The sequence below is a fragment of the Pipistrellus kuhlii genome, unplaced genomic scaffold, assembly GCF_014108245.1.
Source record: "Pipistrellus kuhlii isolate mPipKuh1 unplaced genomic scaffold, mPipKuh1.p scaffold_m20_p_36, whole genome shotgun sequence".
In the NCBI taxonomy this organism is placed as follows: Eukaryota; Metazoa; Chordata; class Mammalia; order Chiroptera; family Vespertilionidae; genus Pipistrellus; species Pipistrellus kuhlii.
Genome location: NW_023425536.1, coordinates 3,909,046 through 3,932,331, shown reverse-complemented (window position 1 = coordinate 3,932,331; position 23,286 = coordinate 3,909,046). Strand labels below are relative to the sequence as shown.

Below are 23,286 nucleotides of genomic sequence, written 5' to 3'. Positions count from 1 at the left end.
GACATTGGCTAACAGAAACTAAAACCATTCACTTCTAAATATTTTGAAAAATATTCTCTTATTTTGGACCATATTTATATTTTAGCAGCAAATAAACTGGTTTGTGTGAGTGTGTGATTGCTTTACATCAGATTCCGCTGTGCTGTTGCGGGGCGGGGGAGAAGGCACTCTGCAAAGAGTTGATCCCTAACTGAAGGCCACAGTGAGTGTCTTAGCACAAACTGAAATCCAGATGTGAAATCAAAGGGTGTGGGAAGGGCCTTGGCCGATCATGTGACAAGAAGTCCATATGCTACCGAGAAAGACCCTCTTAAAACAGCGAGTGTTTTAAAGCCCGGTATCTGGGATCCCTTTCTAAGGAGAAACACTGACACGTGGTTTTTCATGCCCGGAAGGCATGACAAGGCAACTGAACAGCGGGCAGCCGTGGAGCCTTCAGTCCCTAATACCACCGCAGGCACGACTCAGCGTCCTCCAACGGAGCCACTCCCCTCGGCGCGCCCTGCAGGGGTGAGGGCCTCGCAGCAGCCTCGGCGCCTTTCCCAGGCTCCAGGAGAAGCACTCTGTGGTGGAACCGAGCGGCTCGGGGCTTACCAGGTAACATTACACACAGCATTCCAGGGAAGAGGATCACTCCAGACAGAATCAGATCAGAGTACCGTTTTGGCAAGGCCTGCCCACCTCTGTACACTCGGGCGCAGGGCGAACAGAAAATAAATGGCGAAGGGCCTCCGTAGACTGTCCCTGGGGAGTCCCAGGGACGCACTCCCCACCGCGGCTCTGGCGCTTACACCTGAGACTGAGCGCACAGCGGCTGTTCCTCGGGGGACGCGTCTGCCAAAGGAGAGCCGGGTTGTCCTCGCGTCCCACTGGTACCCACGCTGTGCAGCTACCACACTCCAGGGGTTGGTTTCTTCACTGAACAAGCTTCTTAGGTGGAAAGCAGCTAAGGCGTTTGCAATTTTGTTTAGTTTCCAAATTAATTGTGCTAAGTCCTGATGCAGTGCTGTCCCCAGTCTTCCTCCAGTTCTGGTCAAAGGATTTACTTAACGCAACACTGTCTTAGTCCTCGAAATGGAGGGACTACGGGAGAAAGAACAGGATTTACCACAAAGGTTTTAGTGTCCCACAGATAGTTAGTAAAGACAAGGAAGGCAACATAATAAAAAATATCAGCATGCTAAAAAAGTATACATTTGTATAATTCTTTAATGACAAATATTTTGGACGACAGTACGATACCAACCATAAAAACAAACAGGAGAGGAAGGCAAAGCAGAGAAAGGTTCAGTTCTGCAGAAAACAACACGAAAAACAAAACACTGAAAACACAGTGAGGGGTGGGCAGAGGCAGCGGGCAGTGAGAGTACCATAATGCCGCGGGGGGCATTTGCTGCAAAGCATTCCTTTTCCTTCCTTCCCTCTGAGGAACCAGGCTGCGGGGAGAGCGGACAGAACGGAAAGATAAGGGAGTGTTACTCGGTTATTTCAGAGCCAGACTTCGGCCCCAGAAAGGCGGGCGCTGCACGCGGCTCCCAGCTCAGCCCAGTGCAGCCGTCAGGGGCCACACCACCCCTGCTGCCCGTAAGTCACTGCCCTGATTCATCCTCATGCTACCTGCCGGGTTTCTTTCCGCCATTTATTACCTTCACCTAAACAGCAGCTTTCAGAGAAGAACTAACGGGAAGGCAGGGTCAGAAAGACCAATCCGATCCGGAGCAGCTCTGCACACGTGCAGCACGCCCTGAGGATAAAGGGCCAGGGCTGCTCAAGTGGGAACGGATCTGGAATTTCAAAGGGAGATTAATGTCCTAGGAGGGCAGAGGTCACCAGCATTTAAACAAGAGAATATTTAGATAGAACGTTCTGGCCTTCCTCACGGACGCACGTGTGGAGATGAGGTGAGCAATGGAAATGAAAGCCCCGCGGTGAACAGTCACTGAGGCCCGAGACGCTCACGGACCAGAAGCCGGGTCAGGTGTGACGACGGCAAGAATCACAAACGAGACGACTTAGGCCAAAAAGAAAACAGCAACCCTAACGCAGCTCCTCCGCATGAAGGGGGGAAGAGCGCGTCTCGGGGGCCGAGGGAGCCCTCGCAGCAGGTGACTGGGCGCAGGGTCCCCGGCAATGAACGTTCGGTAGGTTTGGCAGGTGGAGCAGAAAGTGATGGTCCCCAAGGATGAAACCTGGAATAGAAACCCCTTTTGCATATGCAGTTCTCTTAGAAAATGGATAAAGTTACGATTAAAAAAAAGAAAAGAGACTGCCGTAAGAAAGAGCGTAAGCTGCTGGAAGCACGCACAGCGGGCGAGGGGTGCAGCAGGGGACTGAAGGGCAGGGGGGCGGCCTTCTCCAGACCCTCCAGCGAGCTAATGGAGCCACTGAGAACGGCCACTCCTCACTGGACTGAAGAGCGACATTAGGTGGTGTCTAGCTCTGACAGGAAGCGGGAGGTGCAGAGCGCTCGGGAGGGGGTGGGGAGGGAGCACAGAGCCTGGCCCCGGGCCGGAGCAGGGCGGGCACACAGGACCGAGGGGAGGTGGCCTCCCCGCATGGACACGAGGCACATCGGGGCCTTCTCTGCCAGCAAATGCGTATGACCACAGCCATACTTTTCACTGTCAGATATTCGCTCTTTCAACATGTTTGTGGGGAAATTCCCGTGCTGTGGAGACTCAGTAAACTGTCCATGTCAAGAGAGCGTGGCAGTGGGCGGTGCGTGAGGGGAGGTCTTCTCCGGAACCCTAAGAACGGAACAGAACTCAACAGGACAGAACGTGGGACCAAGCCCAGCGCCTGCTGGGGGGACGGCGTGGCCACCACCTGCAGGAGGAGCTGGGTAGCGGGCGCTGCGCCTCGAGGGTGCGGATGAGCTCTGAAACGTGTCTATTCTTTTCATATTGCTGTTTGAGGAAAGAATAGTCTCAGCTCAGACTATTTTGTACTAAATCAGATTATACAAATGTATTAATTCCTTCACCATCCTCCGATCAAAAACAAGTACTGCTCAGCGGGGAGGGCTGCCTGCTCCTCCCAGAGGGACCTGCTCCTAGATTCGTTCGGAACAAAACGTCTGCCCGCAGGCCACCACAGAGCTCCTGGGCAGCAGTGATAACAGACAGGTCCCAGGACAAGCCCCTCCCTGTCAGCGATGAAGGGAAGACGCTGGGCTCAGAGGGAGAGGAGGAGCCGCTGGCTGTGGGCTGAGTCCCTGAGTCGTGCGGGACCGAAGTCCCACGGAAGTTGGTGTGTCCACCGCCACACTATCCGCAGCAAGCTCACCGCGGCATCTGCACAGAGCGGGCCCCGAGTCCGGGCAGAGAACTGGGAATTCTTAATTGAGGACTTAACATCAGGCGCAACTTGCCCACTCTACGACCCAGAGGCCACATTTTCAGGGCTGAACATCGGTTTTGAAAAATGAAACTAAACAAAAGGCTGCATTAAAAGGGCCCAGATTCCCTTCGATGACCAACACATCAAACACATTTGATCACTTCCCGTCACAGGGACCCTGCCTGGGCCTGCATTCCTGTCTCCCGAAGGGTAAACGGGAAGCAATGCTTGAACTTTTCGGAAGAGTAGGGTTCTTTTCTCACCTTTTAAAACTGCCTTTCCTTGAAGCAGATCTGGTGGCTCTCTTAGCAATGCCTGCACTGCCAGAAACGTTAGGTTCAGATGTTTTACAGCTCTGAACACTGGACTGAAGAATTACTCTGAAAACAGTTGGAAAAAATAAGATTATATCACTGAAACAACTTTCAAATATTTGACCCAGGAAGGCATTTTTGCACTTGAATACAAATGATCTGATGGAGAATTGGTAGGATTTCCCACAAACACATTTTTATATTGAGGTCTTTTGAAATGAAGCACCTCATTTCCTTACGAAGGTTAGTTACACAAAAGATAAAGAGTCTTTGTCTTTGGAGAACGAATGACCTGGTATTTCAACAATCCTCACACCAAAGAAATCAACCAGCAAAGCAAATGTCTGTGTCCTAAGTAAAAGGAAGTCCTCAGAATTCCTGTCATGAAAACAAGAAGCCATTTAAATCCCCCAAATTCTATAGAACATGAATATAAATATCTAGATAATATTCACTCCTCAGAGCTGAGAGTAAGGGCAATAAACCCTGAATCAATACCAATTTCATATAAGACTTCAAATTTTAAAACCATGTTCAAGTAAAATGTGAGTTTTGTTTGGATTACAACTATTGTACTTACTGAATCACCAAGTACCATTAATAAGAAAGTGGAACTGCTTGAATTTTGTGATACTTGATTTAATTAAACTATGAAAACTCCAGGAAGCGGTGCCGGGGAGTAAATTATGCCGAGGTAAATTCATGAATCAGAACTCCTTGAGATCCAGCCTACGTGCAAGTGGAGGGTGTTTTTATATTCCTCACTCAGCTGTCACAGGGAAAACATCAAAACATTTTACACACATTCCTTTTCTTCAAGAGATTGGAATGCTCAAATGTATGCCTCACATTTAGAAAAAGTACTCAATGTGATTCTAAGAGAAACACTGGCTTGAAAAAGCTTCCTGATCGCATATGCAAACATAAAGATAACACAGCCAATAACAGCAGACTTGAACTCAGCTCTTAAGAGTAAAAAGAAACCATACCAGCGCGGCCAGTGTGGCTCCATGGTTGAGCATTGGCCCATGAACCAAGAGGTCGCTAGTTCCCGGTGAGGGCACATGCCCAGGTTGCAGGTTCTATCCCTGAGAGGGGTGGGGGGGGGGGGGCGTGCAGAAGGTAGCCAATCAGTGTTCCTCTCTCATCATTATTTCTACCCCTCTTTCCCTTTCTCTCTCTCTCTCAAGTCAATTTAAAAAACACACACATATATGTTTTTTAAAAAAGAAACCATTCCAACAAACTAGTGGTCCTACCTCTTATGCCTGAGTTACTAACTTGTTGATTAAGCACACCAGATCCTTAAAATGTAGTATAAATTAGATTAGTAAATTCCTACAATCTTACTATTACCCAAAGCATGAAACCATCGATATTTAGTAAAATGCTTGCTCCCATCCCTAAAAAACAAGGGGCTGCACTGTAGCAGAGCGAAAGTCTAGGGGCCCATGGTCTTCAAGCTGTTTGGCATGAGGGGCAGGGCTGACCGGGCTGCTGTGCACCGAGGGTTTCTGAAAGCCTCATGAGACAGCCCCCCACCCCACCCCACCCCACCTTCTCGGTGAGGGAAACTGATCCTCGCTAATGAGCCAATGCTGGACTCAGGACTTCTCATAAAGTTTTACCTCCTAAATGTGGACTGTGCTGGCATACGCAGACACAGTTGTGCGATTAATGCCCCGGCACATGAATTCTATGCCTGAAAAAAAAAAAGGATTTATTTGAAGTTTTTTTTCTGATTATAGGAAGGAGGGGGAGATATTTAGTAGTGTCTGTTAAAGAAGTGAATCTAAAATTTTTCACAAAGGAAAAATAAAACAACAAAAACCAGCCAAGGGTGCTCCGGCCACCGTTCCTGAGCCCAGGCCCGGGCCCGGGGCTGCTCACCCGCGTGACAAGGCGGTTTACCTCCGCTTCTACAAGAGGCAGCGAGGCTCCCGCTGGCTTTGAAATACCACTCCTACTTTCCAAATGAGGCCACTCACAGCCCATAGTGGACAGCTACCGCACCATCAAATCATTAATATGAGGAAAAACAAGGGCCAATAATTGCCAGCTTAGGAAACTTAAGACCTGATTTCTTAAATTAACAATACTATTCAAGACGAGAAATTACCGCTAAATCAAATTTTAGGCTAACAGGAAATTTTTTGTTTTATAAAATGTCTACCAACTTTAAATCTATAAAATTAGTGTAAATAATTAATGTGAATTAATATAATATTAATAACCAATAACTGAGGTGGAACTTGGAAAGAGCGCATGCTATACATTTAGAATGCACTAGTCACACTAATAAAGATTCAGGTCCCCAGTTGTTTGCATCAACAATAGAGCAGCTATTACATCTGTAGATTATGCACCACGAAGTGGGAAAAATCCAGCAACCGCACTTAATGTTCCCTGTGTTGGTGAATAAGTACCACCTTCCAAGGGGATAAGCTGGCAGACTGCCAAGGTAAGCGAGACGGAAGCGTTGCCACCTGGCAAACCAATCACGTGACCCTGCAGAGCATTCCACCTCCCCCAGCAGAATCCTCAGGCCTGCCTTTCACCTCTGCCCTGCACCGCAGTTCCTTTCTTCTCCGCGGTGTCTTCTGAGCCCCAATATTCCCCAAGTTTGGACATAGCATCTGCAACTTGAGGAATATTGTAAAGTAAAAACTATCAAGCCACAAAGTGCTTTGAACATTCAATTCTGGCTGTCACCCAGATGCCAAACGAGCTTCCCAAATGATGGGCCGGGCCTGCAACTCCGCATGCATCTTCCCAGTAAGAGTCTGACGCAGCAACCCGGGGGGTACTGGGCCTCAAGAGCTCCAGGCGCGCCCCCGCTGTGCCCATGAGTAATGGCCTCAAAGACAACTACGAGGATTCTTTTTGTTTACCCCACTGTTACCTTTGAACGCTTTGATTTCTGTAAATTCCAAATTAATCAATCAGGCTAAATGAATACTCTGCTGTGGTCCTAATGCAATGGCGAGCGTTACACCTTCTTAGATGGTAAAGAGAAGAGAGCCTCATGGAGCCCATTTAAAAGTTACCTGGGAAAATGACATACTCAAAAGCACCGAAGTATTATTAGCAACGCCTCCACCCAACCAGAGCTCATCTATTCAAAACAGCTTCACACTGGAAAACCATCGGAAAGGGCCATCTATATGGGAAACAGAGGGTCAGCCTAGGCAACAAGTTGGTATTTAATGACACATTTTAAGAAAATGTCACAATAGAAACATGTTAAGCAGCTTTTCCTTAATTTTGAAAAGCATGACGTCTGTTAGGTTTCAGTCTTTTCCACCATCTGAAGACACTCAATGAAACCATAAAACACGGCGGTAGTTGCCATGGAATTTTACTTTGGACGAAGTCCTAACAGAACTTTTGCATTTCTTAATAAAACTCCCAGATCCAAGTTGGAATAAGAAGAGAAATCCTTGAATATGAGCTACAGGAAAAATGTCAGAGAATAAGGAAGGCAGCCTAGCTGCCAGAGGTCCCGGCAGCCACCAGGGCGCCGCTCCGGGCCTGCGCGGGGTCTGGGCTGGAGATCCCCGGTGAGCCTCGTGCCCGTTCTTCTGCAGGAAAGACGCCTCTTCTCTGACAAGGCTCTGTTTAAGGGTGAAAGGTGTCCAGAGAACACAGAGTCTGTTCATATCACAATAAGGCGTTTTGGTTGCTTTTGGGGAAAGAAGGCAGGCAGGAGCAAGGCGGGAGCAGCGCTGGTCACGCAGAAACACAAACATAGATAAGACTCCCGTCTTCTTTGCTTCCCTCCTTTCAACATCCAGATCTGAACATTGCACGTGACTGAAAGGGGCAGGCAGGGGAATGAGGGAGAGGAGAGGGTTCCGCAGACTCAAGACAGAGATTTGCTGGGAAGCAGCTGCCTGCAGCGAGAGGCTGTGGACGTGGCACAGTCAGATCTTTACAAGAGCACAAAATCAGTGCGAAACTTACTTCTGCTAGACTGGAAAGGATACACTAAAAATGTTTACTCTAGACAACTAGAGAAAAGTTGTACAAACAATTAATTGAAAGAAAAGCATCCCAAGTAACCAAATATATTTGAGAGGGAAAGAAGCTAGCTTGGTGTCTTTTTAAGTTGCTACTTCAAGAAATCTATTCAGAGTTAGCACAACGTAAAAACAAAGCCAATGGCTGAGCATCGACTCAGGAACCAAGGATTGCAGTTCGACTCCCAGTCAGGACACATGCCCGGGGTGCAGGCTTGCTCCCCAGAAGGGGCCATGCATGCAGGAGGCAGCTTACTGATGATTCTCTCTCCTTGGGGATGTTGTTTCTATCTCTCCCTCTCCCTTTCTCTGAAATAAATAGAAAACATTAAACAACAACAACAAAATCAAAGTGTGTTGTTTTTAATGTCCCTTGTGTAAAAAGAATAGTGAGGGGCCTCCTTCCCGGACACCTCACCATGAGTTGAGGAGTTTTTGAAGAGGAACCTTTGAAAAAAGGCAAATCAATAAAGCGGGAAGAGCTGCTAATGACAAAAACATGCATCATGGGAAACAGGGCAGCAGTGAACAGTAGAGAAATGGGTGGGACACTTACACAGCAGCTATTTGTCAAAGGGTCCGATGGCTACTGTGCTCTTAAACCATCGAGACAGAATAGCAGGATGGGAAGAATGTAGTCACACACAATCCACCAGATGACAACACTACACAGTGCAGAGGTCAGCACAGCTAGGGAACATCTGAAAAGGGGTGAAGGGAAAGAACAGATGTTCAAACTGAGAAGCCAAAATAAATAAAATAATAAATAAATAAATAAAGCCATGTGTAAATTTTAGACACCATGTGATGATGTGAAAGCGTGGGAAACAAGGATGGAGTTTTGCTATATTATGTTGGGGAAAAAAGGCTGTCTTGCCCTGGCCGGCATGCTCAGTGGTTAGTGTGTCATGCGTTTCCCGGTCAAGGGCATGTACCTCAGTTGCAGGCTCAACCCTGGTTGGGGCATGGGCGGGAGGCAACAAATCGATTTTTCTTTCTCACATTGATGTTCCTCTTTCTCTATCTCTCTTACACCCTTCCATTCTCTCTAAAAATCAATGAAAAAATATCATTGAACAAGGACTAACAACAACAACAACAAAATGCTGTCTTCAGTATTAAACTGACTTGACACTTGGTAAGGATAGAGTAGGCCCAATCTCTAGTTCAATAACTGCCCCATGTTAATTTAATTGTATGATACAGAAATCAAAGTTGTTGTTATAGTGTTGAAATTCTTCAAAAAACACAATATGCACACACATAAAACTGAACCAAACCAGAGGGGAAAAGGAGGCAAAACCAACCAAACAAAAAAAAAAGGTTGGGACTGATAACTAACAGACATCCATCCGCTCGGAGGCCCAGTTAGAGGCAGACACAGCACAGTGGGCTGGTCTCACTCCAATGGAGCCATATTCTGTACCATCCAGGAGGTGCATGTCCTGAAAACAAAGATTGCAGAAGTATAGGAAACCCACACAATGTGACATGAAGACTATTATCCTCATGAACTAATACAGTAAGTTCTCACATAACATCATTGAAGATTCTGCAACTTTATGCAAAACATAATATGACAGAACCAATTTAACTGTAGACTAATTGATATTAACAACAGTTAATTTCCCACAGCATCTTCTCAGTGTTATTAACAAAGTGACGCCATTGGAGGACCTGCTGTACTGGACACATTTCCTTTGTTTTCCTCATGCAACCCAACTTGGGTTCCAGTGTGGTGTTTCTTAACCCCTGGCCTGGCGTCCCGCAGTGAGAAAGGGATCTCTTCACAGTTGGGAGGATGCTAACTCCTAGACACATCTGTGACCAATAACAAGAGGCTCCATTGAGTATTCGCTTTGTGCAAACTATTGGGCACAAATGATGAAGACTGCCCAGACATCTTCCTCAACGTCTGTCACCTTATCATTGAATGCTAGGTGCCAGGCCCAGGCATCCTATGTGGGTGTGAACCCAAATCTACTCTCTCATTTACTCCTGCCAGCAAAGAAAAACAAAACCAACAAAATCTGCTGCATGTTAAGATTACAGGGGTTTAATAGTTACAGAATGTAATATCGATAAATGACTTTGGAGCACTACCGAACCCTACCAACCCAATGCTCCCTTCCAGTTACTGACTTAACAGTTATCGAATACCCAGGTGTCCGCAGCATACACCTTGTTCCTCTAACGAAGCTCCTGGCATATGAATTATTTTCCAGTGATGAAAAAGTCACCGTCAACACTGTACCGCTAAGGGGGCGTTTAAGGCCTTTCAAGGCTAATTGGATCTGTAATTTGTATCCTGTGTAGGATACATTTCCCCTCCTCAGGAAGCATCTCATTTAACCACAGCAAACTAGCAGAAAGGATCAGTATGCAGAAATAGGCAGCACGGGGGTTATCAAATCTATGAAATCTATGTGAGCACAGGCAGTCACGCACTTGCCATCATGCCTGATGATGGCCTCTAGGTGATGGGCTACATGACCCACTGTCTTCACGGTGGGCAGGATCACAGAGCTTTCTGAGAAAATGACTATTTTACAATTTCTAATGACTTTCACTTTCCCGAATATTGACTATAAAATAGAAACCGGTAAATGGGATGGTATTTTACGTACCATAAATTTCTCTTAAGAATCACATGCTTCTCACCAGCTTTCCTTATGATGAGTATTTTCACTTGGACTTAAGTGCCAACACAAAGAAAAATAACTTGCCCGCGGTCGGGAGGTGGGGATAGAATTCAGGTTTCTCAATCTAAAATGTTATTGAAACTCTCAGGGGACTTTTCTTTCTAAAAGAACAAAAACTTGGGAGGAAAAGAAAATCTCCAATTGATCTCCTTTTCTAGAGCCAAGAGAGCTACAAATCAGAGCAAAAAGGAGATGATTTTAATAGCAGAGAGGGTTTCAAAGAGCAGGACAGGGTGAGCAGCTGTTGCCGGAAGGGAAGGTGCTGACACTGACCTAACATTCCAGGGCCTGTGCACACATGGGGGCTTCGGCCTTTTCCTTCGAAAGTGTGGCCTACAAGCCCGTCATCTCTGTGTGGAGAGGCTGTTCTATTATTTTTGGGTTATAACTAAAGAGGATCCTGAACTAGTTTCTTTAGTAACATTTATAACTTTTACCATTTTACTTGGTTTTAATTTATACCAAGAGTGCTTCAGAGCAACGGGCCAGGGTCCTATATTGGCTTTGGGGTGGGGTGGGGGTGTAACTGGGTAACAAAACCCTGAGGCTGGCTCCCCTAGCCCACCCAGGCCAGTTCCGTCATTCACCATCAGCCTTCGCCCCCAGACCTCAAACACCAAGCGGAGAGGAATGGCACCTGGTGTCACCTTCTGGGTCCGACACATTTAGGATGCCAGTCTTCATTTACTGTTGTATTTTACACAAACCCATCAGCTACGAGAGACAGTATGGCCTCGACTGTTCTGGAAAAGAGTGAGCTGAACTCTAGGAAACCTTCACCAAGAAGCAGGCTCAGTGGCAGAAAATTTCTTAAAAGCCCTATTTAACAAAAAGGTCGGACTAAGCAGAACTGTCATTGCAGCTGGAGAAGGCAATAAGCTGTTGAGAAATAAAGCAATACAAAAAACCTGGGCTCGGTGAAAAGCAGCCCACGCAATCTCCCTTTCCTAGGGCTTCCCTGGCGTCTGGAAGCTTGCTGGAATGAGGACCCGCAGGTGGGCTGCATGCCCTGCGGGTCCCAGCTCCCCAGGAGACTCGTGCACACTGACATCTGACAGGCTCTGCGCTGGGCCCTGCCTGTTGCCTCCATCATGTCTAAAACTGGCTTAAGAATAAGTACTTGGAGGGACTATAATGTTTCTAAATAACCCATCAAGCTTTAAATAAAGACTTTTAATGAAATTAAAAATGGCCCTTGGCAAAATTACGTAAAATGTACCAGTATTAAAGCATTCTAGTTGATGCAAACCCCATTGCAAAGATAATGCTTAAATGGGGCCTGTGTCAACACGATGCCCTCCACTCACACAGCACTTTATACTGGAAAACTCTGCTCTTCTCAGGGTCTTGAAGGACGCCCTGAGGCAGAGGCCCCACAGCACGTGCCTTAGGTGCGATTCTACTTGAGAAGTTAAGATTAATAGGAGATACCAGGGAAGAACCATTTTTTTGGGGGGGAAAATATTTTACTGAATTTCTAGAGAGAGAAAGGGAGAGGGATAGAGAGTTAGAAACATCGATCAGCTGCCTCCTGCACACCTCCCACTAGGGATGTGCCCGCAGCCACGGTACATGCCCTTGACCGGAATCGAACCTGGGACCTTTCAGTCCGCAGGCCAACACTCTATTCATTGAGCAAAACCAGTGAGGGCGAAAGAACCATTTTTAATGAAAAACAGGCTTGCTCTTCTCTGCCATGAACATTTACTATGTCATTAGCTTCTTGTGCACCATATTACATGATGCTTACTGAGTAACTGGCCTATGTCCACCACAGAATAGGGGGAGAGGGCTGGAAACTGGGTGCCCCATACGATGAGAGGTCATCGGAGGGAGAAATCCAGCGTCACAGGTGGGAGATCTACTGAAGAATACCCACATCCCTGGCCAGTGCATCTCCTTGTACACCTAACAGTTGCGGGTTCAATTCCTGGTCCAGATGCACACAGGAGGCCACCAACTACTGTTCCTCACATTGACCTCTCTCTCTCACCTCCCTCCTTTCCTTTCTCTCTCTCTCGATTCAATAAATAAACCTATCTTCAGTTAAGGAATAAAAAAAAAAAAAAGAAAGAAAGAAAGAAAGAATATCCTAGAAAAAAAGTATGATGCTAAGTTTTTATTCTACTTTTTTTTTAAACCATACTGGATGCTCTGTGAAATTTTATCCTAACTATCAGTTACACAAGCAACAAGTGGACAAACACACATTCACTGACTCTAATACTTCCTATTCCCATGCTAAACCTTCTGAAACTTGAATATAATTCCTCACACAAAAAAGTTAAATAAAACATATAGTTTAATCTATTGTTGCCCTAAAGTAATATGATGACATTAAGCCACCATGTCACCACTGATTCAATTCTACCATATTAAAAGAGATTGCCTGGAACATAGTAGTGAGTCTAAAGATATTCACCATTTTTAGTAATTATGGACAAATCTATTGTTCTGTGGCTTACACCTGATGTGACACCTCTGAGGATGTCCAGAGATTATTCCAGAGGAAAAGCATTCCTAAATGCTTTCCTATACATGGCCTAGAGGGTTAGGATGGAGATGGAGATAAACAGAGGACAGCCTGGAGCTTCGTAGCTATTTAAAATAACTCGATTAAAATAAGTTAGAATCATGTCAAAGTGGCCCAAGGGACATGCAATTATGGAGGAAATATTTAAAAAAAAAAAAAAGCTCATGAAGGGCCTCAGACGCACACACAAGAACATCAGCCCCCCCCCCCCCCCCGGAACCCGGACTCACGTGAGGGGCACAGCGCTCTTTTTAGGCTGCCTTCTGCTTTTCAGGGCCCGGAGTCTATCTCCTTGCGTCACGCTGTAGCTTTCGTCGTCATCGCTGTACTGTACAAGTAAAAACACACTGAGCCAGCTACCCAGGCTGCACTGGCTCACGCAGCAAAGCAGAGCAGCTACGCTTATCCCTGAGGCATGCACGGCAGCTTCCGGCTGAACTCTACAATAGCTGCTGCTTTGGAAATAAAGCTACAGGTCACGCTGCACGACACCCAACCTTCACGTCCACAGACACAGAAGCTAACAGTGCTCCTGCTATAAAACACTGACAGTGAAGAGCATAATGGGCTTTCAATATTGAAAACACACTTTTTAAATTTCACCATCTACTTACCATCACTGAATTCAGAGCAGCTACCCCTAAACTCTTGGTTCTCTAAAGTCCCCCACTTGAGAACGGCCGGTCCCCTAGTCAGCTATCACGAATGGACAAGGTGTCGGGAAGGGGGTCACTAGGGCCACCTACAGCGCTTCCTTTCACATCCCCTCCCACCAGTGCCCAGTGTACTCCAGAGTCATGGACATATAACCTTGTTCTAACTATTTTGAGCAAAAAGTTCCTAGAGAGGACACTAAGTATAAAAAATGTGTGACAATAATCCCTCAAAATGTGCTTTATTACTTTGATCTGCAATTTCCTCCGTGCCCTAAAAGGTTCTCAGCAGCATCTAAAGCAATACCAACAGAGTGATGAGGATGGTTCGATTACCAGTTCAGGTTTTTGCTTGGTGTGTTTCTCGGCCCCATGGAGTGAAAAGTCATCCACAGCCACGAGGAGCTTTGAGACAGCGGCTTTGTGTCTGCTATTCTCCTGACCCCTTAACTTTCGACGGAAATGGTCTCCTTCCAACCAAAGGCTTGACTGTTTCCTGTCAGAGCATTTAAATAGCATCAAAATACACCTTTCGAGAAAGTGACAAATGAACAACTTCCTCCTCCAAGACCACTTGTCCTTAAGGAACTAAGAAGTCTACTTCCAATCAGTATCCAGATCCAAGCATTCCCTAGGCATCACCCGAGCTTTCCAACTACTTACGTCATCAAGAACTGTTGTTGCGGCCCAATCACGGAGCCAGGCCTGCAGATTCGGATCCAGGCGATGGCCTCGGCCGCCGTCATCCTATAATGCTTCATGATGTAGCAGGCTATCAGGGTGCCCGTTCGTCCAAGGCCAGCTAGGACGGGAAACAAGCCGATCAGACCTGGTCTCCTGAACTCCAGCATTATGTTGCGAGGGGTGGGCCTGCCTCCCTAAACAGTGGTCCTCAAATTCGGATGCACACTGCAATCTCCTGGAGAGGTCTAAAAACACCTCCAGAGAGCTGATTTGTTATATAATGCCGCCTCGACAGAGATTTCTAATCCTCCAAATGATTCTACACATAGACAGGAATGAAAATCACTGTCTAGCCGAAACCGGTTTGGCTCAGTGGATAGAGCTTCGGCCTACGGACTGAAGGGTCCTGGGTTCGATTCTGGTCAAGGACATGTACCTTGGTTGTGGGCACATCCCCAGTAGGGGTGTGCAGGAGGCAGCTGACTGATGATTCTCTCTCATCGATGTTTCTAGCTCTATCCTTCTCTCTTCCTCTCTGTAAAAAAATCAATAAAATATATTTTTAAAAAAAATCACTGTCTGAGTGACAACGCTCAAGAAGTCCAGTGATTCTACAGAGTTTCCTCTTAATGACAAAATCATATTCCCAAAAGCACAGGCTTAAAATCTTGCAGAGCTTTCCCCTTCATTCACCAGTGTTTCTACTGTACCTTTCTACTCATTTTCACATAAAATTTTTAAAACTCTATTCCTGCTATTCTCTTTTACTCTCACCTAAACTCTATTTCATCCTGCAATGATAACTTTGTGTCAGCCTGGCAGGTGTATTTGGGTGAGAATAGTGACTTTGGCGTAAGTAGATTACCCTCCATGTGGGTGGGCCTCATTCAGTCAGTTAAGGCACATGTGTCAAACACAAGGCCCGCAGGCCAAATCCGTCCCGCCAGGCCTTGCAATGTGGCCCGCACCGCGCTGTCATCACTGCACTCCGCTGCGTTTCCATCACAATGACAGTTTATGACTGTTCAGTAATTCGGCCCGCGATTTAGGCTGGATTTTAGATTTTGGCCTCTTCTCTGATTGAGTTCGACACCCCTAAGTTAAGGTATGAACAGAACAAAAGGCTGGTCTCCCCAAGCTCGCAGGGGCTCTCCAGCAGACCGCCTCCAGGCTTCATGCCCACTGGCTCCTCTGGGACTCCAGCCTGCCAGCCCACCTTTGTGTGCGAGCCAATTCCTTATCACAGATCTCGTATGTATCATACATATCCTACTGGTTGTTTCTCTGGAAAACAATCATTAATACAGATTTTGGTACCATAACCATAACAATACGTAAAAATGAAAAAGTGGCTTTGGCTCGCCGAAACCGGTTTGGCTCAGTGGATAGAGCGTCAGCTTGCGGACTGAAAGGTTCTGGGTTCGATTCCAGTCAAGGACATGTACCTTGGTTGCAGGCACATCCCCAGTAGGGGATGTGCAAGAGGCAGCTGATCAATGATTCTCTCTCATCGATGTTTCTAACTCTCTATCTCTCTCCTTTTCTCTCTGTAAAAAAAATCAATAAAATATATTAAAAAAAAAAAAAAAAGTGGCTTTGGCTCTGGAATTTAAAGGCTGCAGGAGTTACAGGCTCTTGTAAGAAAACACCTAGACTGCCAAAGCTGGTTTGGCTCAGTGATAGAGCATCGGTCTGCGGACTGAAAGGTCCCAGGCTTGATTCCGGTCAAGGGCATGTACATTGGTTGCGGGCACATCCCCGGTAGGGTGTGTGCAAGAGGCAGCTGGTTGATGTTTCTCTCTCATCAACGTTTCTATCTCTCTATCTCTCTCCCTTCCTCTCTGTGAAAAATCAATAAAATATATTTAAAAAAATAAAAAATAAGTTATAAAGTAAACACATACACACACACACACACACACACAAACAAAGAAAACACCTAGACTGCCTTGAAGGAGCTGTCAGCAGGAGTATGCTTGTTAGCACGGATCCTGGAGCAGATGCAGGTGGAAATGAAGACCATATTATTGGAAAATAGAAGAAAGGCCATCCTTCTTAGAAAGAGGCCCAAATCCTGGCTGTATTGTGCTTGCAGGCTTTGTGGAAAGCAAAACTTGTGAGCAGCGACCTTGCATATTTAGCAAAGGAGATACTCAGTGATTGAAGGGTTGAAGGTGCAGCCTGGGGTCTCCTTACTAACATGTAAAATATGAGCAGAAGGAGATGAATCTAAGAACTTTTTAAACAAAAAGGAACCAGAAATTAAGTATTTTGAAAATTCTAAGCCTGTCCATACTGCAAAAAGCACACAAGTTCTGAAGACAACACCAATGGTGTGGTTGAACATGCAACTCCATCAAGACATTACCCATGGATTTAATCACCAGAAGCCAGAAATAAGAGTCACAGAGGTTGGCACGGCCGCCACCACCCAGGCCCAGGGGCATGGCCCAGGCTACCATGATCCTCTTCAGGGACAAGGCCACCACCAGAGCCACGGAGCGGGCCTGCCTCCCGGGTAGGCCTGCAGAACACTAATGGAGCAGACAGCATTCTTCTCATTTGACTTCGGATGATGGGCACACAGTGCAGTACACAATCTTGTAACATAGGAACCCAAACCTGAAACCTCTAGGATCATATTAACCAATGTCACCCTAGTAAACTTAATAAAAAAAAGGGGAAAGAATAACTTTCCAAAGCCAAAGGGAGGAAAATCCACCAAAGCTTCTACACAGCTAAGGGAAAACGAGATGTATTACTCATGTGGTAGTGATTTTTTTGGTCTGAACATTTCAAAAGTACATTTAACAAGCTATTATTGCCCTAGCTGGTTTGGCTCAGTGGATAGAGCATCAGCCTATGGAAGGAAAGGTCCTAGGTTCGATTCAGGTCAAGAGCACATGCCTGGATTACAGGCTTGATCCCCAATAGGGGGTGTGGAAGAGGCAGCCAATCATTGATTCTCTCTCATTGATGCTTTATCTCTCTCTCCCTCTCCCTTCCTCTCTGAAATCAATAAAAAATATGTTTGAAATAAAAATGTGATCAGTCATCATAAATGTCCGTCATGCACTTGAGACAACAGCACATACCATTGGTGAGCAGGGTGCACCGTATGCTCTGAGATGTAGCTGGTTTATTGTGGTGGTCAAGTCCTGCATTTTTAAACTTTTGTCTGGTTTTTCTACCCATTATTGAAAGTGGGGATATTAAAATTTCCAACTATTTTTGGACAATTGTTTATTTTCCCCTTCAATTCTGTCTAATTTTCTTTCCCATATTTTGAAGGTCTGTTAGACACGTAAAATGTTTATAAGTGTTACACCTCCTTACTATATTGAATCTTTATTAATATACCAGTGGCCCAGAGCATAAAATTTGTGCATGGGGAGGGGGATGTCCCTCAGCCTGGCCTGCACCCTCTTCAATCTGGGACCCCTCGAAGGATGTCCTACTGCTAGTTTACAGGGATCGGGCCTAAACCAGCAGTTGGACCTCCCTCTCATATCTGGGACTGCTAGCTCCTAACTGGTCACATGCCTGCCTGATTGCACCTAACTACTCTACCTGTCACCCGCTCACCCCCAACTGCCCCCTCGCCAGCCTGATCACCCCCAACTGTCCCCTGTGCCAGTGTGCTAGCCCCCAACTGCCCCCCTGCCAGCCTGCTCACCCCCAACTGCCCTCATGCTGTCCCAATCACCCCAATGACTTCCACTGACAGCCTGCTTACCCCCAACTGGCCCCCCTGCTGATCTGCTCAGCCCCAACTGCGCCCTCCCCGCCAGCCTGATCAATCCCAACACCTCCCCTTCCACTGACCTGATTACCCACAAGTGCCCTACCCTCTTCACCTCTAACTACCTCTACCTTGGCCCTGTCACCATGATTTTTTCCAGGTCTCCCAGTCTAATTAACATATTACCCTTTTATTAGTATAGATAAAAGGCCTGGTACGGGTGGGGGGCCGGCTGATTTGCCCTGAAGGGTGTCTCAGATCAGGGTGGGGGTTCCCTTTGGGCTTAGGCAGCTTGGGTGAGGGGCCTGTGATGGTTTGCAGGCCAGCTATGCCCCCATGGGGTGAGGGAACCTGCTTGGGGGCTGTGGCCAGACTAGGTGAGGGGCTGAGGGCTGTTTGTAGGTTAGTCACGCCCCCAGCGGGGACTCTTACTCCATGGGAGCGTGGCTAGCCTGGGTAAGGGGCTGAGGGCTATTTTCAGGCAGGCCATGCCCCTGACAACCCAGACCCCCAGCAGTCCTCTCCCCCCGCCCCCCTTTTTTTTAGCCACTCCTTGAGTGAAGGCAGGGCAGGTGGGAAGCTTGGCTTCCGTCACCAGGGGCAATCCAAGCCTCCTGCTCACTATAGCTCTGAGACTACAAAGTGGGCGGGGGGGGGGGGGGAGACACGACAGACAATTTGCATGTTTCTCTTTTATTAGTGTAGACTAGAGGTTTGGTGCATGAAATTTGTGCGGGGGTGGGGAACGGTTGGGTGGTGGTGGTGTTCTTTAGCCCAGCCTGCACCCTCTCCAATCTGGGACCTCTCAAGGGATGTCCAGGCCTAAACCGGCAGTCGGACATCCCTATCACAGTCTGTGACTGCTGTCTCCCAACTGCTCGCCTGCCTGTCTGCCTGATGCCCCTAACCTCTCCCCTGCTGGCCCGATTGCCCCTAACTGCCCTCCCATGCAGGCCTGGTCCCTCCAACTGTCCTCCCCTGCCAACCATCTTGTGGCGACCATCTTGCATCCACATGGGAGCAGCCATCTTTGACCACATGGGGGCGGCCATCTTTGCGTGTTGGAGATGGTCAATTTGTATATTACTCTTTTATTAGATAGGATAATGCCCCCTTTTGAATCATAATCTTTCATTAAAGTCTATTTTGTGTGATATCAGTATAATCGCCTTTGCTCTCTTTTGGTTACTATTTATATGAAGTACCTTTGCCCATCCTTTCACTTTTAATCTATTTGTGTCTTTGGATCTAAATGACTCTCTTTTATTTTTTTAAGCCATTCTTCCAATCTCATTTTTTCATTAGAGAGTCTATAGCTTAAGTAACAGTAGTAACAGCCTTTATAAGTGTCCAATGTATTTACTCTAACCAGAGATCTGTACTTCTCAGATAGCTTCTAGTGACTAACTAGTGTCCTTCTGTTCAATCGTTAGCTTTCTTTGCATGGCAAGCCCAGTGGTAGCAAACTCCCTCACCTTTTAATTATCTGAGAATGTCTTAATTTCACCCCATTTTTAAGAAAAGGTTCAGCCAGTTGCAGGATTTGTGGCTGACTCTTTTTTCCCTTCAGCACTTTGCAAGTGGTAAAAACATGTACACACACTTTAACAGCTGAGCTCAGCTGTTGTTTCTTTTCAGCCAGGTAAGCTCTGAACAAAGGAATTTCATCCTAAAGTGCTATTGGAAGATGGAAAACACAGTTGAAGTACAAACACTTCCTTTATAAATTATTCAGTGTGTATAGCCTATGTCTCCCCAAAATGTATGCACACTTTCACAGCTGATAACTCACTTCATTTTTATTCCTTTTTAGGTTTAACTGGTTTGAAATAATAGGTGAGGCCAGATTAAGCTTTGAACAAAGAAAAAATATCCACTAGGCTTTTTTATGGTGATGCATAAAATATAAAGTTTATGTTACAAAACCAAAAACAGTTGATGAATTAAGGGCACACAAAAACTGAACAAAATGATTCTTGATGTTTATGATTCCATTGCTTTGTATTATTAGCAGTGTATGGACCAGAATAGTCATCTGTTTGAAAACAGGGGTTGACAAAAATATTATTCATTCTGTAGCTTCTTTTAAATGTTGAAAATGAACTGTTATGTTAATAAAAACTGACCTTATAATCATTCAAAGGGCATATACATTTTTTGGGACACCCTATAGATAAACCTTCTGATGAGAAATCTATTGACATCTTACTGGGGTCCCTTGAATGTGATAAGTTGATTCTGTTTTACTATTGTATTTCCAAGATTCTTTTTGCCTCTGACTTTAGATTGATAATAATGCATCTGGGTGTGGGTCTCAGAGTTTATCCTGCTTGGGGCTCCCTGAGTTTCTTTGGTGTTTACATTTGTGACTTTCTTCAAATTTGGGAAGCTTTCAGTGATTATTTCTTCAAACAATCTGTCTGCTCTGCTCATTGACATACCCTAGAGCTGACCGAACAGCAGGCACGGAGCAGATCTGTGATGAATAAATGAATACATTTCCATGTGATGAGCCTTTGTAGGGTTACCTATGAACACAATTTAACTTGCTATACTTTTCATATAAAATTAGGGTTTTAAAGCATTCTTTATATGTAGAGTTTTTTTTATGTCAATAAAACCACCATAATGTGGGTTTAAGAAAAAAGCAATTTATGCCCATCTAATGTGACTCAGTTGGTTGAGCACTCTCCCAGACACTAAAAGTTGGTGGGTTCCATTTCATGCCAGGGCACATGCCCGGGCTTTGGGCTCGGCCTGCAGTAGGGGGAATAATTGATGTTTTTCTATCATCAACGTTTTTATCTTTTTCCTCCCCCTCCTCCCTGTGAAATAAAAAATAAAATAAAATAAAAAATCTAAAAACAAGCAAGTTAAAATAAAAAATGCCTTCTGTAAGCAGCTTCATGTGTCCTAGCATATCATCTAAATAACCATGGTATATACACAAATATATTCACACATCTATACATACATGCCCAACCCTCTTTAACCAACCCTACAAACATACCTTTACAATGCACTGCAATGGCACCCTCGGCACTTTCACAAATATCCAGAAATTCTTTGACGATCGCATCAGTAGGGATGCTGCCATCCGCAAAGAAAAGATCATAGTGATCGAAACCAGCATTCGTAAATTGTTTGGCATTATACATCCTTTTATTCAGACGGATAATGGTAGTAACGTTGTGATTCTTAAAATAGGCAATGTAAGACTCAGGAGCATGTTGGTAGTAACCTACATAAAGAAATTATCAAACGTTGTAAAATGCAGAAAGAAAACAATGATAACAATTTCACCTGTAATTGTGTGGAAACAATGTCTAGACTGGGCATTGAATACCTATCTATAATAATAAAAGCATAATATGCTAATTAGACAAGATAGCCAGGCGTTCTTCTGGACAAATCTACTGCAGCATGGCTGAGGCAGAGGCAGTTAGAGGCAATCAGGCAGACAGGCAGGTGAGCAGTTAGGGGTAATCAGGCAGGCAGGCAGGTAGGTGAGCAGTAAGGAGCCAGCAGTCCCAAATTGTGAGAGGGATGTTCTGAATTTCAAGAGGGTGCAGGCTGGGCTGAGGGACAACTCTCCCCCTCCCTACCCCCATGCACAAAATCATGCAGCAGGCCTCTACTTTGAGTATAAATGTAAACAAATAAAGTTAAATCCAGGCAGAATAATGTATTGAAATGATCAACAACCTTAGTTGAATTCTTAGGCCTCTAAAAAAAGAAAAAAAGAAAAAGAAAAAGAAAAAGAAAAGAAAAGAAAAGAAAAGAAAAGAAAAGGATACTTTTAATAAGAAAGCTATCCGGGTCCCATATTTTTGCATACCACTTTCAAGTCTGGATCTTGAATGAGGTCCACAGAAGGCAATAAATCGGCCTGGTATTATCCAATTTAAATCTCCATTTTCTGCTTTCTGCAAAGAGATTCATTTTTAGACTCAATCTTCTCTCCACACTCCTTCTCAATATTGAGTGCCTGTTGAACTTCAGATCCATTTGCTTTACCAGAAACACTGTTTATAAATGATGAAGCAGGACACTAAATTTGGGCCTTCTCTGAATATTCCAGGGAAGAGTCAGTTGACTTCTTCTGTTCCTAATCATTCTTTTAAGTGTTTCTTTGCTTGGGTAGTCAGCTTTCAGAAAACTACTGACTGCTGCTATCTAAAATACACCTAAGTACTTCAGTTATCTTATCCAAGTAAATTTTCATATAGTTGCTACAAATTAATATAAAAGTAAACTTTTCTATTAGGAGTGATCTGGAAACATCCATTTTCCTAAATGACTACTTGGCTTCCAATATGAGCAATCTTGACTCCTTGAGCAAAGGAGAAAAAAGTAGCTATTCAGGCTCTGGGACTTCTGATATTTACTTTTTATTTGTAGAAATATGTCTTTGCATCATGTTGCTAGCTATTTAATATGAAAGCCGCTGAAAATTTTTTACTAAACCATTAGGAAATTTGAAATTATAAGTATACTAAGATCATTGTAGGTGTCTAATAATAATAAAAAAAAAAACACTGAAATTGTAAACACTTTACTCCTGTTACGAAGTCCTTTCCATAACAATTATAAGATAAACAGAATTCAAATTTAAGAACAATAGAAATGGTTACACAAGGACTTAAGCAGGAAGTAGGAGACCCTTGAGAGTACAGAAGAAAACTAATGATAAAAATAAGGTCAGTTAGCTTTGCTGGGTGTGCATATGTGTACCTAAGACTCAGTAAGAAATAGACTGACTGCTTGGACATCACAGGCCAGGCCCATAACCTAAAACCAAATTACTTAATTATCACGGAGAAGAATTAGTGAGCCTATTCATGCTAATAGGTCTAAATGGGAACGAGAAAAGTGTTGCCAGGTATTCTGATTTTCAAGTGAAAACAGTTTAACAAGAAACCTGTAGTTAGAATTTATTAAATCATAGGAGAAAAGAGGGGAGGAGGGAGAGAGGGATCAAGGATCAAGGATCAAGGAATCAACAAAACACTAACCCAACATTTCTAAATACACTGTGGAGACTGAACAAAGCCAGTTTGTGAGCTCCAGAATAGTCCCCATGTCTCAAAGCAATTTCACTGAAAGTAAACACACTGGTGACCTTGCTCCTCCAGCACCGGCATTTCTGCATTAGCAAGAGAAGCCAAAGAGTGCCGTGTCACTCCCGAGGGACACATGGCGGTACCGCTGTGCTGCACAGCAAGAACACCGAGTGCTGGTTTAGGAGTTCTGCTTACCTAGGAAAGATATTTTAACTGTTTAATTTTATAAGGACAAGC

General features: G+C 45.1%; 1 protein-coding gene across 14 annotated transcripts in view; it reads right to left on the bottom strand.

The window, feature by feature from the left end:
* Positions 1–457: 457 nt before the first annotated feature.
* CDC14B (cell division cycle 14B) overlaps positions 458–23,286 on the bottom strand; it is a 75,935-nt gene continuing 53,106 nt past the window's right edge. For 3 of the 14 annotated variants that reach the window (XM_036461322.2, XM_036461323.2, XM_036461335.2), the window contains 8 exons: positions 21,825–21,912; positions 20,997–21,227; positions 14,224–14,362; positions 13,897–14,056; positions 13,138–13,235; positions 3,603–3,719; positions 1,371–1,436; positions 458–1,083 (listed from right to left, as the gene is read on the bottom strand). In XM_036461322.2, coding sequence (XP_036317215.1) covers positions 1,047–1,083; positions 1,371–1,436; positions 3,603–3,719; positions 13,138–13,235; positions 13,897–14,056; positions 14,224–14,362; positions 20,997–21,227; positions 21,825–21,912 — 936 coding nt within the window. In that variant the 3' untranslated portion in view covers positions 458–1,046. Of the gene's footprint in view, positions 1,084–1,370; positions 1,437–3,602; positions 3,720–6,994; positions 7,467–8,227; positions 8,374–10,347; positions 10,476–11,067; positions 11,774–13,137; positions 13,236–13,896; positions 14,057–14,223; positions 14,363–20,996; positions 21,228–21,824; positions 21,913–23,286 lie in introns of those variants that run through there. The other 11 variants (XM_036461325.2, XM_036461337.2, XM_036461334.2 and 8 more) reach the window with 9 other exon arrangements.